This window comes from Salvelinus fontinalis, chromosome 10, assembly GCF_029448725.1.
Source record: "Salvelinus fontinalis isolate EN_2023a chromosome 10, ASM2944872v1, whole genome shotgun sequence".
Taxonomy (NCBI): domain Eukaryota; kingdom Metazoa; phylum Chordata; class Actinopteri; order Salmoniformes; family Salmonidae; genus Salvelinus; species Salvelinus fontinalis.
In genome coordinates this window covers 6,159,840-6,180,010 of record NC_074674.1, presented here as the reverse complement: position 1 = coordinate 6,180,010, position 20,171 = coordinate 6,159,840, and the positions used below count along the sequence as shown (strand labels likewise).

At 45.6% G+C, this 20,171-nt stretch overlaps 1 protein-coding gene across 7 annotated transcripts in view; it reads right to left on the bottom strand.

The window, feature by feature from the left end:
• camk2a (calcium/calmodulin-dependent protein kinase II alpha) overlaps window positions 1–20,171 on the bottom strand; it is a 99,302-nt gene that overhangs the window by 64,283 nt on the left and 14,848 nt on the right. For all 7 annotated transcript variants that reach the window (XM_055935548.1, XM_055935549.1, XM_055935545.1 and 4 more), the window contains exon 3: window positions 5,506–5,565. In XM_055935548.1, the coding sequence (XP_055791523.1) occupies window positions 5,506–5,565 (60 nt within the window). The remainder of the gene's footprint in view (window positions 1–5,505; window positions 5,566–20,171) is intronic.

Here is a 20,171-nt window from a genome sequence, read left to right as displayed (position 1 = left end):
GTCTGCTGTTAATGATAATTCAGAGGATTTTCCCAAGGTTGCTGTTGACGCTTATCCTAATAACCGGTAGTTATTGGGGTCAAATTTTGGGGTGATCAGTCCTTGGTTCCAAATATTGGGGAAGATGCCAGAGCTAAGGATGATGTTAAAGAGTTTAAGTATAGCCAATTGGAATTTGTGGTCTGTTTATTTGATCATTTTATGTAGGATACCATCAACACCACAGGCTTATTGGGAAGGAGGGTTTGTATTTTGTCCTGTAGTTCATTCAATGTAATTGGAGAATACAGTGGGTTTTGGTCGTCTTTAATAGTTGATTCTAAGATTTGTATTTGATCATGTATATGTTTTTACTGTTTCTTCTTATCCGTTTTGGATAAATAATTCTTTGTGTTGTTGTTTGTTCAGTGTTTTCCAAATTTCCCAGAAGTGGTTAGAGTCTATGGATTCTTCAATTACATTGAGCAGATTTCTGACGTGATGTTCCTTATTTTTCAGTAGTGTAGTTCTGTATTGTTTTAGTGATTCACCATAGTGAAGGTGTAGACTCAGGTTTCTGGGTCTCTATGTTTTTGGTTGGATAGGTTTCTCAATTTCTTTCTTAGGTTTTTGCATTCTTCATCAAATCATTTGTCATTGTTCTGCTCAACATTTTTTGATTTGATAGGAAAGCTAAGAGGTCAAATATACTGTTTAGGTTTTCTACTGCCAAGTTTACACCTTCACTATTACAGTGAATCGTTTTGTCCAGGAAGATGTCTAAAAAGGATTGAATTTGTTGTTGCCTTATTGTTTTTTGGTAAATTTCCACACTACTTTCCTTCCATTTATAGCATTTCTTAATATTATTCAGTTCCTTTGGCTTTGATGCTTCATAATTGAGTATTGCTCTGTTCAAGTAGACTGTGATTTTGCTGTGATCTGATAGGGGTGTTTGTGGGCTGACTGTGAACGCTCTGAGAGACTCTGGGTTGAGGTCAGTGATAAAGTAGTCTACTGCCAAGAGATGAGCTATAGGTGTACCTACCGTAGGAGTCCCTTTGAAGCCTACCATTGACTATGTACAGACCTAGCGTGCGACAGAGCTGCAGAAGTTGTGACCCGTTTTTGTTGGTTATGTTGTCGTAGTTGTGCCTAGGGGGGCATATGGGGAAGGGAATGCTGTCACCTCCAGGTAGGTGTTTTACTTGTTATTTTTGAACTTTTGCCCCTTTTTCTCCCCAATTTTTGTGGTATCCAATTGGTAGTTAGTCTTGTCTCATCGCTGCAACTCCCGTACAGACTCGGGAGAGGCGAATGTCAAGAGCCATGTGTCCTCCAAAACATGAACCAACCAAGCCAAATTAAATCAAATCAAATGTTATAGGTCACATACACATGGTTAGCAGATGTTAATGTGAGTGTAGCGAAATGCTTGTGCTTCTAGTTCCGACCGTGCAGTAATTTCTAACAAGTAATCTAACAATTTAACAACAACTACCTTATACACACAAGTGTAAAGGAATGAATAAGAATATGTACATATAAATATATGGATGAGCGATGGCCGTGCGTCATAGGCAAGATGCAGCAGATGTACAGAGTACAGTATATACATATGAGATGAGTAATGTAGGGTATGTAAACATTATATAAAGTGGCATTGTTTAAAGTGACTAGTGATACATTTATTACATCCAATTTTTTATTATTAAAGTGGCTAGAGATTTGAGTCAGTATGTTGGCAGCAGCCACTCAATGTTAGTGGTGGCTGTTGAACAGTCTGATGGCCTTGAGATAGAAGCTGTTTTTCAGTCTCTCGGTCCCAGCTTTGATGCACCTGTACTGACCTCGCCGCACTGCTTCTTGACACAATGCCTGCTTAACCCGGAAGCCAGCCACACCACTGTGTCAGAGGAAACACCATACACCTGGCGACCATGTCAGCGTGCATGCGCCCGGCCTGCCACAGACGTCACTAGAGCACGATGGGACAAGGACATCCCCGCCCCCTGCCGGCCAAACCCTCCACAAACCCAGACGTCGTTGGGCCAATTGTGCGCCGCCCCATGGGTCTCCCGGTCACGGCTGGCTGTGACAGAGCCTGGACTCGAACCAGGATCTCTAGTGGCACAGCTACTGGAGGCCCTCCAGGTACGCGTTTGTCCCCCTGTGTGCTGAGGGCGTCAGGTTCTTGTCCAGTTCTGGCATTTAGGTCGCCCTGGGCCTGGGAATGATTGATTTCCCCCTCCAGGATGGAGAAGCTGTCATCATTAAAGTATGGGGATTCTAGTGGGGGGATATAGGTAGCACACAGGGGGACATTTTTCTCTGTTGAGATCATTTCCTTTTGAATTTCTAGCCAAATGTAAAATGTTCCTGTTTTGAGTCATTTAATGAGTTAGGTCTGCTCTATACCAAATTAGCATACCCCCTGAGTCTCTTCCCTGTTTCACACCTGGTAGTTTGGCGGATGGGACTACCATCTCTCTGTAACCTAGAGGGCAACCAGTGGGTCCATTTCCTCTATACCATTTTTCTTATAGGATGACAATGTCTGTATTTCTTATTTATTTGGTGGAGTCCAGGTTCCTGCTCTTTAGGGCAAAGGCAGATGACCTCAGGCCTTGGATATTCCAGGATGAGATAGTGAAGGCTTTGTGTTCCATAAAGTGTCCAATGTTGTTGGTTGTGTGGTTTGGACTAGTAAATGTGAGCAGAGCCTGCTGAGCATCTGGTACATGCCATTGGCTTGGGTTAGTGTAAGAGTGGGGGTTGGGCCTGTTTGCCTTCTCACAGCCTGGGCGTAGGTGTGACTCTCATGTTGAGGCCATTTTTTTTGGGGGGGGGGGGCATAGGTCTGATCTGAAGGGGCCTATATGGGGTGTGGGCGTGGTTGGTTCCCTATCCTAATCCTCTCTATATCATCTCTCTATCCTCTCTCTATCCTCCCTCTCTATCCCCCTGTCTATATAATCTATCTATCCTCTCTCTATCATATCTCTATCCTCTCTATATCCTCTCTATATCATCTCTATCCCTCTCTCTATGCTCTCTATATCCTCTCTATCCCTCTCTATCCTCTTTCTATCCTTCTCTCTATCCTCTCTATATCATCTCTCTATCCTCTCTATATCATCTCTATCATCTCTATATCCTCTCTATATCATCTCTATCATCTCTATATCCTCTCTATATCATCTCTATCCCTCTCTCTATGCTCTCTATATCCTCTCTATCCCTCTCTATCCTCTTTCTATCCTTCTCTCTATCCTCTCTATATCATCTCTCTATCCTCTCTATATCATCTCTATCATCTCTATATCCTCTCTATATCATCTCTATCCCTCTCTCTATGCTCTCTATATCCTCTCTATCCTCTCTCTATCCTCTCTCTATCCTTCTCTCTATCCTCTCTCTATCCTCTATATCCTCTCTATCCTCTCTCTCTATCCCCCTCTCTAAATCATCTATCTATCCACTCTCTATCCTCACTCTATCCTCTCTCTATCCTCTCTCTATCTTCTCTCTATCATCTCTATCCCGCTCTCAATCCTCTCTATATCATCTCTATCCCTCTCTCAATCCTCTCTATATCATCTCTATCCCTCTCTCAACCCTCTCTATATCATCTCGATCCCTCTCTCAATCCTCTCTATATCATCTCTATCCCTCTCTCCATATCCTCTCTCTTTATTCTCTCTATTATCTCTCCTCTCTCTTCTCTCTATCCTCTCTCTAACCTCGTTATATCTTCTGTCTATTCTCTCTCTATCCCCTCTATCCATTTATATCCTCTCTCTATCTTATATCTTTTCCTCTCTATATCATCTCTATCCCTCTCTCAATCTTCTATCTAACCTCTCTCTATCCTCTCTCTTCTCATCTCTATCTCTTTATATCCGCTCTCTATCCCCCTCTTTATATCCTCTCTCTATCCCCCTCTCTATATCCTCTCTATATCCGCTCTCTATCCCCCTCTCTATTTCCTCTTTATATACCCCCCTCTATATCCTCTCTCCACCCCCTCTCTCTATCCTCTCTCTGTCCTCTCTATCCTCTCTCTATCCTCTCTCCATCCCCCTCTCTCTGTCCTCTCTCTATAATCTCTCTATCTCTGACAGTACACAAAGCAGCATACAACCTGACCTGAGGGCATCCACAGGTCACACTTGTATTAGTTCTCTCTCTGACCACTCAGAGGCTGGTTTAGACATACAGTTTGGGTCGGTGAGTGGGTTTAGACATACAGTTGGGTGGGTGGGTGGGTGGGTGGGTGGGTGGGTGGGTTTAGACATACAGTTGGGTGTGTGGGTGGGTGGGTGGGTGGGTGGGTATGTGGGTGGGTGGGTGGGTGGGTGGGTCGGTCGGTTTAGACATACAGTTGGGTGGGTGGGTCGGTTTAGACATACAGTTGGGTGGGTGGGTTTAGACATACAGTTGGGTGGGTGGGTGGGTGGGTGGGTGGGTGGGTGGGTTTAGACATACAGTTGGGTGGGTGGGTGGGTGGGTGGGCGGGTGGGTAGGTGGGTTTAGACATACAGTTGGGTGGGTGGGTGGGTGGGTGGGTGGGTGGGTGGGTGGGTGGGTGGGTGGGTCGGTCGGTTTAGACATACAGTTGGGTGGGTGGGTGGGTGGGTGGGTGGGTGGGTGGGTGGGTGGGTGGGTGGGTGGGTGGGTGGGTCGGTCGGTTTAGACATACAGTTGGGTGGGTGGGTGGGTGGGTGGGTGGGTCGGTTTAGACACACAGTTGGGTGGGTGGGTCGGTCTGTCTGTCTGTCTGTCTGTCTGTCTGTCTGTCTGTCTGTCTGTCTGTCTGTCTGTCTGTCTCTGTCTGTCTGTCTGTCTGTCTGTCTGTCTGTCTGTCTCTGTCTGTCTGTCTGTCTGTCTGTCTGTCTGTCTGTCTGTCTGTCTGTCTGTCTGTGTGTCTCTCTCTCTCTCATTTCAAACACGGATGAAAATATCTTTGGATTAATAATGCAGCTGATCTTGTCCGTGGCAGCGAGTGGGATGCATTATTAAACACGTGTGGGGCTAAGAAAAGTAGAAAAGTGCTTCCCAGCCTGTTAATCAGTAAATTACACACCGGGGTCTGACGGTGCCAGCTGTACACACAGGAACCACACCAACGAGATAGCGTTCTATCTCTCTGGATGACTGTTGCACTTTCACTGGGTGCATGATTCAGCTCAATGGAAGCAGATGACGTCAATACTGTACTATAGTTAACTGAAAGTTTACTATGCTCTCAACAGAATCTGACCCAAGGCTAGTGACGTATATTTCTGAAGTGTCCCAATCTGAACTACTTCATAGGTAGAGTGAAAGAATGTGTGTAATGTGACACATGATATTGTGGAATCAGGCCAATCAATAATAAAAAGATATAGAACACATCTTTATGGATCATAGTACTTTTTGTGTTTTTCCAATCTGCATTTGCCATAGAGCTTATGATATATACTGAAAGAGTGAGAGTAGGATGAGGAAGCCTGCATGACCTGATCAGTCTGCTACAGAACTCACCGATGTTGGAGTGCTTCAGCAGTCGGCAGATCCTGGCCTCTCTGTCCAGCTTCTGGTGATCTGAAAGCCAAACACGCAGACAGATAGTTTCATGACGCAGGAAACATTACAGGTGTGCTATCTTCCTTTGACCCTGCTTCTCACAGCAGGAAAATAATTCTGCAGCGACAGGAAATGTGAATTATTATTATTATTGGACATTTTTGTATGGGGTTGTTAGGGCAAATCAAGTCTGAAATGTTAAAATGGAAATTACAAACTTTAGAAGCCTTTCTAAACCTTGAGTACACTCCAATTAGCATGTTCTGTTGTGCAGGAGAGTTCTCTGTGACAACAGATAGATCAAATTAAGATAGCTCCAGAAAGATGCCTGAGTTTCCGACCTAGAATCCCGAATTGGATGACAATTCAAAACGATACCTAAAAACCTTATTCCTTATGATAGATTTTTTTGGACTGTCTGTTATGCCTTGAACAAATGTGTTATTCAATGCATTTCTATGGGCTATAGCAGTAAAGACCAAATTCAATGATAATTTTCAAATATATTTTTTATACCTACAGGGGTGGTAGGGAGGGATGAGGGTGGGTGGTAGGGAGGGATGAGGGTGGGCGGTAGGGAGGGAAGGAAGGAAGGAAGAAGAGGAAGATGGTAGGTGAGAGGGAGGAAGGAAGGAAGGAAGGAAGGAAGGAAGGAAGGAAGGAAGGAACGAAGGAAGGAAGGAAGGAAGGAAGGAAGGAAGGAAGGAAGGAAGGAAGGAAGGAAGGAAGGAAGGAAGGAAGGAAGGAAGGAAGGAAGGGTGATGGTGGGCACGGTACAGAGGGAGGAGGTTGGGGAGAGAGAGGTCACATTGACACAAGCTACTCTCCCCAGTAATGAAAGTGAGGGGGCGGGCAGTCAGCAAGATAACAATGCCGCTTTGCCAAATAAATGCTCTCTTTCTGTCCGAGAGCAGAGGGCTTTCTGCAGTATTAATGAGTGACCCAAATTGGCAGGGGAGACCCCCTTTTTCCTCCTAATATCTACCCCTCTGTTCATACACTCCTTCACTGTCTGCTCAATCTGCACAGCTCAATCTCTTTCACTGTCTGCTCAGTCTGTACAGCTCATTCTCCTTCACCAATCATGAGAGGTGTATCAGTCTTACAGTAAAAAGCCATTGCCCCTTGATCAAGTTCATGATTGCATCGGAGATGAGATAACCAAGCCTCCTCCATCATCCAGAATTTTCTGGTGTGAGCGGTAGCTTCACAAAAACCCTTCTGCTGTGTAGCAGCAGCATTTATCATTATCAGTAAGTAGTGTTTCGGCAGTATCACCATACCACAGGAGGTTAGTGGCACCTTCATTGGGGAGGACGGGCTCGTGGTAATGGCTGAAGCGGAATGAGTGGAATGGTATCAAATACATCAAACACATGGTTTCCATGGTTTCCATGTGTTTGATGCCTTTCCATTTGTTCCAGACATTATTATGAGCCGTCCTCCCCTCACCAGCCTCCACAGCACCAATACACATATAAGAAATGAAACAAATATAATCTTGTTCTTTCCTTGTAGAACATTTTCCGTCGTACCAGCTTTTAACCGTGTGCCAATCTCCCCCTCCGTCCCTAAAGCCTTCCTGTACTATACGCCATCCACTGTAATGTATACGCAAATATATGCTCTGGACTTTAAGAATGGTGTTGCTAGGCAACCCTGCGGAATACACCAGGACTAGAATTATAAGATATAGCTGAGTAAAAATAAAGAGGGAGAAATGGAGTTCATGCATCCATGTATAAATACTCCAACAGGGGTGTAATGAAAGACAAATGAAGCTTCAACAGCACTGAGAACAGAACAAAAGTCAAGGGCAATATACCAGGATAGTGTGAGACTACAATGAGCCCTAACACACTGACATGTGCAGTATACTGTAGATTAACACACTGACATGTACAGTATACTGTCGATTAACACACTGACATGTACAGTATACTGTCGATTAACACACTGACATGTGCAGTATACTGTAGATTAACACACTGACATGTACAGTATACTGTAGATTAACACACTGACATGTGCAGTATACTGTAGATTAACACACTGACATGTACAGTATACTGTCGATTAACACACTGACATGTACAGTATACTGTAGATTAACACACTGACATGTACAGTATACTGTAGATTAACACACTGACATGTGCAGTATACTGTAGATTAACACACTGACATGTACAGTATACTGTCGATTAACACACTGACATGTACAGTATACTGTCGATTAACACACTGACATGTACAGTATACTGTAGATTAACACACTGACATGTACAGTATACTGTAGATTAACACACTGACATGTACAGTATACTGTAGATTAACACATTGACTCTGACAGTATACTGTAGATTAACACACTGACATGTACAGTATACTGTAGATTAACACACTGACATGTACAGTATACTGTAGATTAACACACTGACATGTACAGTATACTGTAGATTAACACACTGACATGTACAGTATACTGTAGATTAACACACTGACATGTACAGTATACTGTAGATTAACACACTGACATGTACAGTATACTGTAGATTAACACACTGACATGTACAGTATACTGTCGATTAACACACTGACATGTACAGTATACTGTAGATTAACACACTGACACAGACAGTATACTGTAGATTAACACACTGACACAGACAGTATACTGTAGATTAACACACTGACACAGACAGTATACTGTAGATTAACACACTGACACAGACAGTATACTGTAGATTAACACATTGACTCTGACAGTATACTGTAGATTAACACACTGACATGTACAGTATACTGTAGATTAACACACTGACACAGACAGTATACTGTAGATTAACACACTGACACAGACAGTATACTGTAGATTAACACACTAACACAGACAGTATACTGTAGATTAACACACTGACACAGACAGTATACTGTAGATTAACACACTGACATGTACAGTATACTGTAGATTAACACACTGACACAGACAGTATACTGTAGATTAACACACTGACACAGACAGTATACTGTAGATTAACACACTGACACAGACAGTATACTGTAGATTAACACACTGACACAGACAGTATACTGTAGATTAACACACTGACATGTACAGTATACTGTAGATTAACACACTAACATGTACAGTATACTGTAGATTAACACACTGACACAGACAGTATACTGTAGATTAACACACTGACACAGACAGTATACTGTAGATTAACACACTGACATGTACAGTATACTGTAGATTAACACATTGACTCTGACAGTATACTGTAGATTAACACACTAACATGTACAGTATACTGTAGATTAACACACTGACACAGACAGTATACTGTAGATTAACACACTGACACAGACAGTATACTGTAGATTAACACACTAACATGTACAGTATACTGTAGATTAACACATTGACTCTGACAGTATACTGTAGATTAACACACTAACATGTACAGTATACTGTAGATTAACACACTGACACAGACAGTATACTGTAGATTAACACACTAACATGTACAGTATACTGTAGATTAACACACTGACATGTACAGTATACTGTAGATTAACACACTGACATGTACAGTATACTGTAGATTAACATACTGACACAGACAGTATACTGTAGATTAACACACTGACACAGACAGTATACTGTAGATTAACACACTGACATGTACAGTATACTGTAGATTAACACATTGACTCTGACAGTATACTGTAGATTAACACACTGACATGTACAGTATACTGTAGATTAACACACTGACACAGACAGTATACTGTAGATTAACACACTGACACAGACAGTATACTGTAGATTAACACACTGACATGTACAGTATACTGTAGATTAACACACTGACATGTACAGTATACTGTAGATTAACACACTGACACAGACAGTATACTGTAGATTAACACACTGACACAGACAGTATACTGTAGATTAACACACTGACATGTACAGTATACTGTAGATTAACACACTGACATGTACAGTATACTGTAGATTAACACACTGACACAGACAGTATACTGTAGATTAACACACTGACATGTACAGTATACTGTAGATTAACACACTGACACAGACAGTATACTGTAGATCAACACACTGACATGTACAGTATGCTGTAGATTAACACACTGACATGTACAGTATACTGTAGATTAACACACTGACACAGACAGTATACTGTAGATTAACACATTGACTCTGACAGTATACTGTAGATTAACACATTGACACAGACAGTATACTGTAGATTAACACATTGACACAGATACCATGACAATTGCTGGTCTTATTTTACACTCCTGCTGCATGCACAATAACCTGCAGCTAGACGAACATGGGCCTGACCCTGGAAGACGACCTACGTAGTTTGTCTCAATGTAGACAGACAATCAATCAATCCACTGTTGGATAGTTTAATACCTTGAGTGATTTTCCCAGCACCAGTAGGCCAACACGTTTTGGTGTGAAGCCCTTTTAATCTAAATAACAGCTCAGTCACAGCTGATTGGGGTTAAATGATCTGCCCTACTCCTCCTGGTCCAGCTGTACATTATCCGAATGCTAATAAACCTCCACTGCTACTCCGCCAGATGTCTTTCCCTGCTCCATGCAATCTGTTCTGCTCACCAGTACACCTGAGCCTTACGTCTGAGGGTCCCCAACCCGACAGCCAGTCGGTCTCTACAGACCAAGTAGAGTAGCAGGCTTCATGTAGAATGAGTCTCTACAGAGCAAGTAGAGAGGCAGGCTTCATGTAGAATGAGTCTCTACAGACCAAGTAGAGAGGCAGGCTGTCTCTACAGACCAAGTAGAGTAGCAGGCTTCATGTAGAATGAGTCTCTACAGACCAAGTAGAGTAGCAGGCTTCATGTAGAATGAGTCTCTACAGAGCAAGTAGAGTAGCAGGCTTCATGTAGAATGAGTCTCTACAGAGCAAGTAGAGTAGCAGGCTTCATGTAGAATGAGTCTCTACAGAGCAAGTAGAGAGGCAGGCTTCATGTAGAATGAGTCTCTACAGAGCAAGTAGAGAGGCAGGCTTCATGTAGAATGAGTATCTACAGAGCAAGTAGAGAGGCAGGCTTCATGTAGAATGAGTCTCTACAGAGCAAGTAGAGAGGCAGGCTTCATGTAGAATGAGTCTCTACAGACCAAGTAGAGAGGCAGGCTTCATGTAGAATGAGTCTCTACAGAGCAAGTAGAGAGGCAGGCTTCATGTAGAATGAGTCTCTACAGAGCAAGTAGAGTAGCAGGCTTCATGTAGAATGAGTCTCTACAGACCAAGTAGAGAGACAGGCTTCATGTAGAATGAGTCTCTATAGAGCAAGTAGCGAGGCAGGCTTCATGTAGAATGAGTCTCTACAGAGCAAGTAGAGAGGCAGGCTTCATGTAGAATGAGTCTCTACAGAGCAAGTAGAGAGGCAGGCTTCATGTAGAATGAGTCTCTACAGAGCAAGTAGAGTAGTAGGCTTCATGTAGAATGAGTCTCTACAGAGCAAGTAGAGTAGCAGGCTTCATGTAGAATGAGTCTCTACAGAGCAAGTAGAGAGGCAGGCTTCATGTAGAATGAGTCTCTACAGAGCAAGTAGAGAGGCAGGCTTCATGTAGAATGAGTCTCTACAGAGCAAGTAGAGAGACAGGCTTCATGTAGAATGAGTCTCTACAGAGCAAGTAGAGTAGCAGGCTTCATGTAGAATGAGTCTCTACAGAGCAAGTAGAGAGGCAGGCTTCATGTAGAATGAGTCTCTACAGAGCAAGTAGCGAGGCAGGCTTCATGTAGAATGAGTCTCTACAGAGCAAGTAGAGAGGCAGGCTTCATGTAGAATGAGTCTCTACAGAGCAAGTAGAGTAGCAGGCTTCATGTAGAATGAGTCTCTACCGAGCAAGTAGAGTAGCAGGCTTCATGTAGAATGAGTCTCTACAGAGCAAGTAGAGTAGCAGGCTTCATGTAGAATGAGTCTCTACAGAGCAAGTAGAGTAGCAGGCTTCGTGGGAGTAAATGTAAAATCCTAACAAATGCTTTTGGACCAAAGCAGCTGCATGTCTGTGATCTCCAGGAGAAATGTCTGCCATAGTCATTTACAGAGGCACACCAACTCATCTTTGTATTATTGTGACATTGACTATGATTTTACGCATGAGGAACTATTAACGCCATGAATTACTTGAAGTCAGACCATCTCTAACAACCGACCCCACAGGAAATAATGGAACAGGCTACAACATGGTGAGAAAAGGAGAATCCAGCCTGAATGATCATTCAGCTCCTCTAGTGTAGAAGTAGGGAGGGTGCATTGCTAGGGCATATATTTATTTACAATAAATAATGTTATGGTGTCAGCAGAGTCCCCTGGCAGAGGGCCAAGCAGGCAGCTGGTTGAGGGTTTTTAATGATATCACTGTTTCCTCCCAGGGTTCTATCTAACGAGCACACACACACACACACACACACACACACACACACACACACACACACACACACACACACACACATACACACACACACACACACACACACACACACACATACACATACACACACACACACACACACACACACACACACACACACACACACACACACACACACACACACACATACACACACACACACACACACACACACACACACACACACACACACACACACACACACACACCTGTAATTTAAGGGACATCAAAATCACATGCAAACAACATACAATGTGTGCTCCCCTGCATGCACAGTGTTCGATAGCCACGACAACATCATTTGCACTGTGCTCCACAAAACACAGTATGTACTCTCCTAGAAGCACATGCCACATGAATACAAATAGGCACTCACTGAAACGAAAGTAAACAACAAAGGGATAGAGAATGGGATAAACAGGCAGGAAGCAGCAGGGGTTTCTGGGCTCACTGAGGAGTAGTCTGTCAGTCAGTCATAGGCCAACAGGGAGCTGTCTGTTTGTGGTTCCCCTCTACACACTCTCTCACCCTTACACAGGAACACACACAGAATACCAAACACCCTGCCTCCTCTCAGAACGCAGCATGCCAGCTGACAACACACTTCTCTACCAGACCTCCAGCAGGCCATTCAGTATGGAGGCCTGACCACAACACACTTCTCTACCAGACCCCCAGCAGGCCATTCAGTATGGAGGCCTGACCACAACACACCTCTCTACCAGACCCCCAGCCAGCCATTCAGTATGGAGGCCTGACCACAACACACCTCTCTACCAGACCCCTAGCCAGCCATTCAGTATGGAGGCCTGACCACAACACACCTCTCTACCAGACCCCCAGCCAGCCATTCAGTATGGAGGCCTGACCACAACACACTTCTCTACCAGACCCCCAGCAGGCCATTCAGTATGGAGGCCTGACCACAACACACTTCTCTACCAGACCCCCAGCCAGCCATTCAGTATGGAGGCCTAACCACAACACACCTCTCTACCAGACCCCCAGCCAGCCATTCAGTATGGAGGCCTGACCACAACACACCTCTCTACCAGACCCCTAGCCAGCCATTCAGTATGGAGGCCTGACCACAACACACCTCTCTACCAGACCCCCAGCCAGCCATTCAGTATGGAGGCCTGACCACAACACACCTCTCTACCAGACCCCCAGCCAGCCATTCAGTATGGAGGCCTGACCACAACACACCTCTCTACCAGACCCCCAGCCAGCCATTCAGTATGGAGGCCTGACCACAACACACCTCTCTACCAGACCCCCAGCCAGCCATTCAGTATGGAGGCCTGACCACAACACACCTCTCTACCAGACCCCCAGCCAGCCATTCAGTATGGAGGCCTGACCACAACACACCTCTCTACCAGACCCCCAGCCAGCCATTCAGTATGGAGCTGTGTCCACAACATGGCGAAGCATGGTAGGAAGAGTCCGCAGGTGCTAAGTCTGCCACCCCTCCCTAGCCTCCCCTTCCTCCTCCCTACCTACCCCTCCCCTCCCTCCCCCCTTTTCTCCTCCCTACCTACCCCTCCCCTCCCTACCCTCCCCTTCCTCCTCCCTACCCTCCCCTAACCTCCTCTCCTAACTACCCCTCCCCTCTCTACCTACCCCTCCCATTCCTACCCTCCTCTTCCTCCTCCCTACCATCCCCTTCCTCCTCCCTCCCCTCCCCTTCTTCCTCCCTACCCTTCCTCCTCCTCCCCACCCTTCCTCCTCCCTACCCTCCCCTTCCTCCTCCCTACCCTCCCTCCCCTCCCCTCCCCTTCCTCCTCCCTCCCCTCCCCTTCCTCCTCCCTACCCTCCCCTTCCTCCTCCCTCCCCTCCCTCCTCCCTACCCTCCCCTTCCTCCTCGCTACCCTCCCCTTCCTCCTCGCTACCCTCCCCTTCCTCCTACCTCCCCTTCCTCCTCCCTCCCCTCCCCTTCCTCCTCCCTCCCCTCCCCCCCTCCCCTTCCTCCTCGCTACCCTCCCCTTCCTCCTCGCTACCCTCCCCTTCCTCCTCCCTACCCTCCCTCCTCCCTCCCCTTCCTCCTCCCTCCCCTCCCCTTCCTCCTCCCTACCCTCCCCTTCCTCCTCCCTCCCCTCCCCTTCCTCCTCCCTACCCTCCCTCCTCCCTCCCCTTCCTCCTCCCTCCCCTCCCCTTCCTCCTCCCTACCCTTCCTCCTCCCTCCCCTCCCCTTCCTCCTCCCTACCCTTCCTCCTCCCTCCCCTCCCCTCCCTCCTCCCTACCCTACCCTTCCTCCTCCCTCCCCTCCCTCCTCCCTACCCTCCCTCCTCCCTCCCCTTCCTCCTCCCTACCCTCCCCTTCCTCCTCTTCCCTACCCTCCCCTTCCTCCTCCTCCCTACCCTCCCTCCTCCCTACCCTCCCCTTCCTCCTCCTCCCTACCCTCCCTCCTCCCTACCCTCCCCTTCCTCCTCTTCCCTACCCTCCCCTTCCTCCTCCTCCCTACCCTCCCTCCTCCCTACCCTCCCCTTCCTCCTCCTCCCTACCCTCCCTCCTCCCTACCCTACCCTTCCTCCTCCCTCCCCTCCCTCCTCCCTCCCCTCCCTCCTCCCTCCCCTTCCTCCTCCCTCCCCTCCCCTTCCTCCTCCCTACCCTCCCTCCTCCCTCCCCTTCCTCCTCCCTCCCCTCCCCTTCCTCCTCCCTACCCTTCCTCCTCCCTCCCCTCCCCTTCCTCCTCCCTACCCTTCCTCCTCCCTCCCCTCCCCTCCCCTCCCTCCTCCCCTCCCCTCCCTCCTCCCTACCCTTCCTCCTCCCTCTCCTCCTCCCTAACCTACCCTTCCTCCTCCCTCCCCTCCCTCCTCCCTACCCTCCCTCCTCCCTACCCTACCCTTCCTCCTCCCTACCCTCCCCTTCCTCCTCTTCCCTACCCTCCCCTTCCTCTTCCCTCCCCTCCCCTCCCTCCTCCCTACCCTTCCTCCTCCCTCCCCTCCCCTTCCTCCTCTTCCCTACCCTCCCCTTCCTCTTCCCTCCCCTCCCCTCCCTCCTCCCTACCCTCCCCTTCCTCCTCTTCCCTACCCTCCCCTTCCTCTTCCCTCCCCTCCCCTTCCTCCTCCCTACCCTTCCTCCTCCCTCCCCTCCCCTCCCTCCTCCCTACCCTACCCTTCCTCCTCCCTCCCCTCCCCTTCCTCCTCCCTACCCTTCCTCCTCCCTCCCCTCTCCTCCCTCCTCCCTACCCTACCCTTCCTCCTCCCTCCCCTCCTCCCTACCCTACCCTTCCTCCTCCCTACCCTCCCCTTCCTCCTCTTCCCTACCCTCCCCTTCCTCTTCCCTCCCCTCCCCTCCCTCCTCCCTACCTAGATATGTAGTGTAGTTCTCAATACAACGGTTGTGAAATGGTGATACTGCAATACGATACACAACAGCAATATGTGTAGAAACTCACCAAACGGCATTGTAAATATCAAACAAGAATTGGTAGTATGTATATAATGTCCTGAAATGACGTAGCGCTTATCTGGAAAAGGAGCAGTTTAGGCATAACTGAGTTAGAATGGTAATAGCTATAACTCCGGTAAATTGCCCTGGAAATTTCAAAGACCATTTAACATGTCAAATCAAATCAAAAACATTGTTATTTGTCACATCCGCCGAATACAACAGGTGTAGACCTAACCGTGAAATGCTGAATACAACAGGTGTAGACCTAACCGTGAAATGCTGAATACAACAGGTGTAGACCTTACCGTGAAATGCTGAATACAACAGGTGTAGACCTTACAGTGAAATGCTGAATACAACAGGTGTAGACCTTACAGTGAAATGCTGAATACAACAGGTGTAGACCTTACCGTGAAATGCTGAATACAACAGGTGTAGACCTTACCGTGAAATGCTGAATACAACAGGTGTAGACCTTACCGTGAAATGCTGAATACAACAGGTGTAGACCTTACCGTGAAATGCTGAATACAACAGGTGTAGACCTTACCGTGAAATGCTGAATACAACAGGTGTAGACCTTACCGTGAAATGCTGAATACAACAGGTGTAGACCTTACCGTGAAATGCTGAATACAACAGGTGTAGACCTTACCGTGAAATGCTTACTTACAAGCCCTTAACCAACAATGCAGTTAAAAAGTATGAAATTTAACAAATGGATTAAACTAAAATAGTAACAATAAAATAACATTAGCGAGGCTATATACAGGCTATGTACAGGCTATATACAGGCTATATACAGGCTATACACAGGCTATATACAGGCTATACACAGGCTATACACAGGCTATATAGAGGCTATATACAGGCTATATACAGGCTATACACAGGCTATATAGAGGCTATATACATGCTATATACAGGTTACATACAGGTTATATACAAGGAGTACCGGTACTGAGTCAGTGTACTGGGGTATGAGGTAGTTGGGGTGATTGAGGTAATATGTACATGTAGGTTTGGTTAGGTGATTGATTGAAGTGCTATGTACATGTAGGTAGGGGGTGGGGGGAGTCCAGACAGCCATTTAATTAACTATTCAGCAGTCTTATGGCTTTGGGGTAGAAGCTGTTCAGGAGCCTTTTAGTCCCAGACTTGGCGCTCCGGTACAGCTTGCCATACGGTAGCAGAGAGAACAGACTGTGACTTGGGTGGCTGGAGTCTTTGACAATTTTTAGGGCCTTCCTCTGACACCGCCTGGTATAGAGGTCCTGGATGGATGGGAGCTCGGCCCCATTGATGTACTGGGCCGTACGCACTACCCTCTGTAGCGCCTTGCAGTCGGAAGCCGAGCAGTTGCCATAAGAAGTGGTGATACAACCAGTCAAGATGCTCTCGATGGTACAGCTGTGGAACTTTGTGAGGATCTGATGGCTAATGCCAAATCTTTTCAACCTTCTGACGGGGAAGAGGCGTTGTCGTGCCCTCTTCACGACTGTGTTGGTGTGTTTGGATCTTGCTAGGTCCTTAGTGATGTGGACACAGAGGAACTTAAAGCTCTCGAGAGTCTCCACTACAGCCCCGTCGATGTGAATGGGGCGTGCTCGGCCCTCCGTTTCCTGTAGTCCATGATCAGCTTCTTTGTCTTGCTGAAGTTGAGGAAGAGGTTGTTGTCCTGGCATCATACTGCCAGGTCTCTGAACTCCTCCCTATAGGCTGTCTCATCGTTGTCGGTGATCAAGCCTACCACCGTCGTGTTGTCAACAATATTAATGATGGTGGTGGAGTTGTGTGCTACTGTGCAGTCGTGGGTGAAGAAGGAGTACAGGAGGGGGCTAAGCACACACCCCTGAGGGGCCCCTGTGTTGTTGTCTACCCTCACCACCTTGGAACAGCCAATCAGAAAGTCCAGTATACAATTGCAGAGGGAAGTGTTTAATCCCAGGGTTCTTAGCTTAGTGATGAATTTGGAGAGCACTATGGTGTTGAACGCTGAGCTGTAGTCAAAGTATATTATTCGTATGTAGGTGTTCCTTTTGTCCAGGTGGGAAAGGGTCATATTACACTCTTTGAAAAAATGGTTCCAAAGGGGTTCTTCAGCTGGCCCCATAGGAGAACCCTTTTTGGTTCCAGGTAGAATTATTTTGGGTTGCATGTAGAACCCCTCTGTGGGACGATTTCTACATGGAACCAAAAAGGGTTCTACGAACCAAAAGGGTTCTATCTGGAACCAAAAAGGGTTCTTCAAAGGGTTCTTCTAATGGGGACAGATGAAGAACCCTTTTAGGTTCAAGATAGCACCATTTTTTCTAAGAGTGCAGTACAGTACACCCATTTTAAGCCAATATGTTAGCGTTGATGTTGTTTTTCCCTGAGCCGTCAGTTGGCCCAGGAGCCTTTCCTTCAGCAGCTCCGCTGGCTGTTACATGGGCTGTATCACAACAGACTGAACAAAAGGCGGGAATTGTTAGTTCATTAATATTAATGCATCCAAAAGTTTGAGTCATCACAGTCTTTCTCAGTAAAGTCTACCATGCAAAAAGTAATTATGTGAAGGTAATAATGTTTTTGTTTGGTTAGCTTTTGGAAATGTTAGATAGGGCATACAACTTTCCCTGGCATCACACAAGGGTGGTCCATTTAAAATTAATTAATTCTTCCCTCGCCCCTTGCCCTGCAAGTGTCAACTCGTCATACGCCATGATACATCATTAGAAGTGTCCACTTAATTTGAGGGCTGTGGGGAGAGTGTGTCTTTTACGTGTTTGGAATGCAGCCAGAAACTGCTTCTCCAATAGAAATCACTGATCATGCTTGTAGGCAATGTCATGGCAAAGTTGGCTAGCTAAACTTATGGGCAGAAAACCGTCAGCGGGTCTCACGGTCGTCTTGCACCGAAATACGCATTTAAAGGCCATCAAATCAAAAGCACTCATTGAAGTAGTTTTCAATGTAAAATTCAAACGTCAGTTTGTCACTTTCACGAGGTTGGAGTAATAACATGTTCAACTCCTTAAGACATTGGTTTAAGTTGCGTTTTTAGATTTCAAGAAAATTAAGAAATAAGGAAGAATTCATCACTTCTCTCATTGGCTTCTCAAACCCCAAACCCCAGCCTGGACTGTTGGTGTGTTTCTCAAGTGTTCCCGCGATGTTGCTCCTCTGGGTTTAGAAAGGGTATTATTACCTTCATAAAGTATATACATTCATTGACTTTAACAACTGTTACATTAGGCTGGATACACACATATAGCATAGACCAAATGAGAGAGGAATGTAGGCAACACAATAACTAGTGGGTTTGAAGAACTAGTCAAATGATTTTTGTCAGACAGCTCTGCAGCATACTCAGGCAGGCTGGCTAAATAGGATGACTAAAGCGATACAGTATTGGAGCACAGAGATAACATTATGGTTGTTTGACTGGCTGCTACTGGCTGAGTAGAGATGAGATGATGACTTTATGGAATGAAAAATAATAATGTCATAAAATAAAAACGAATTAATTAAATGTTTTATTATTTCATAGTCATTTCCTATTTTTCTATTGATGTCTACCCAATGTGGACCTCTGACAGAGGAAAGCTCAAAAATAATTTGTATGTCATTATTTCATAATGCATTTAATGTAAAAAAAATATCTAAACCGAAATCGAAAATAATAATTTTTCCATAATCAAACCAAAACCGAACCAACCTCCAAAATTGGTTAATAGACCAATAACAAAGAGAGTTCCAAACCTCTCTGCCAATAACAGCTACTTTTCAGTTTTCCCCTCCCCACTCAGACCACTCCCAGACAGTCCTAGCAGAGTGTTTTGGGGAAAAATGTCACGCCCTGACCGTAAAGAGCTTTTTATGTCTCTATTTTGGTTTGGTCAGGGTGTGATTTGGGTGGGCATTCTATGTTCATTTTCTATGCTTTGTATTTCTTTGTTGTTTGGCCGGGTGTGGTTCTCAATCAGAGGCAGCTGTCTATTGTTGTCTCTGATTGAGAACCATACTTAGGTAGCTTTTTCCCACATGGTTTTTGTGGGTAGATGTTTTCTGTTTTGTGTCTGCACCAGACAGAACTGTTTCGTGTTGTTCTATTTTTGTTATTTTGTCTCAGTGTTCCGTTTTAATAAAGTAAGCATGAACACTTACCATGCTGCGCTTTGGTCCACACCTTCTTCAACAGACGATCGTTACAATAAAAAGCTCTTTTTAACCATTTTAATGGAAATCTATTACAGTAACCACGTTTCCATCCAGTTTTTTGCGAGTAAAGTCATACCACATAAAAATAAAATCATGACAGTTTTGATGGAAACACGTAGTATCGGTACAGTTTTAGAAATGGCGACATAATTGGTTCATTCGACATGGTGGGATCTTTTTGTGTCAGTAAAATTAATTATGCAGGAAATGGTGGAAACGCCTTTATGCACAAATATTGATATAATAACCATCATATTGAAGTAAATAGCGAGTCACTCGATGATATGGTGTGTGGTCCTCTCACTACGACTCGGGAAACCATGCAGTTTATTAGGCTACAGATTAAATAAGTTATGAGGAACTTCACAAGGTGGTGAAAGTGCACAGTGATCTTGGTGCTCCTTTCCAATAAATATGGAGGGTCTTATTCTTGTGATCGATGCTTGAATACCATTTGACAAATAAAAATGTTCTCACTCTTACCCATAATAATCTCATCCTATAGACAAACCAACCTGCAATGTGAGCTGTTGGTGAG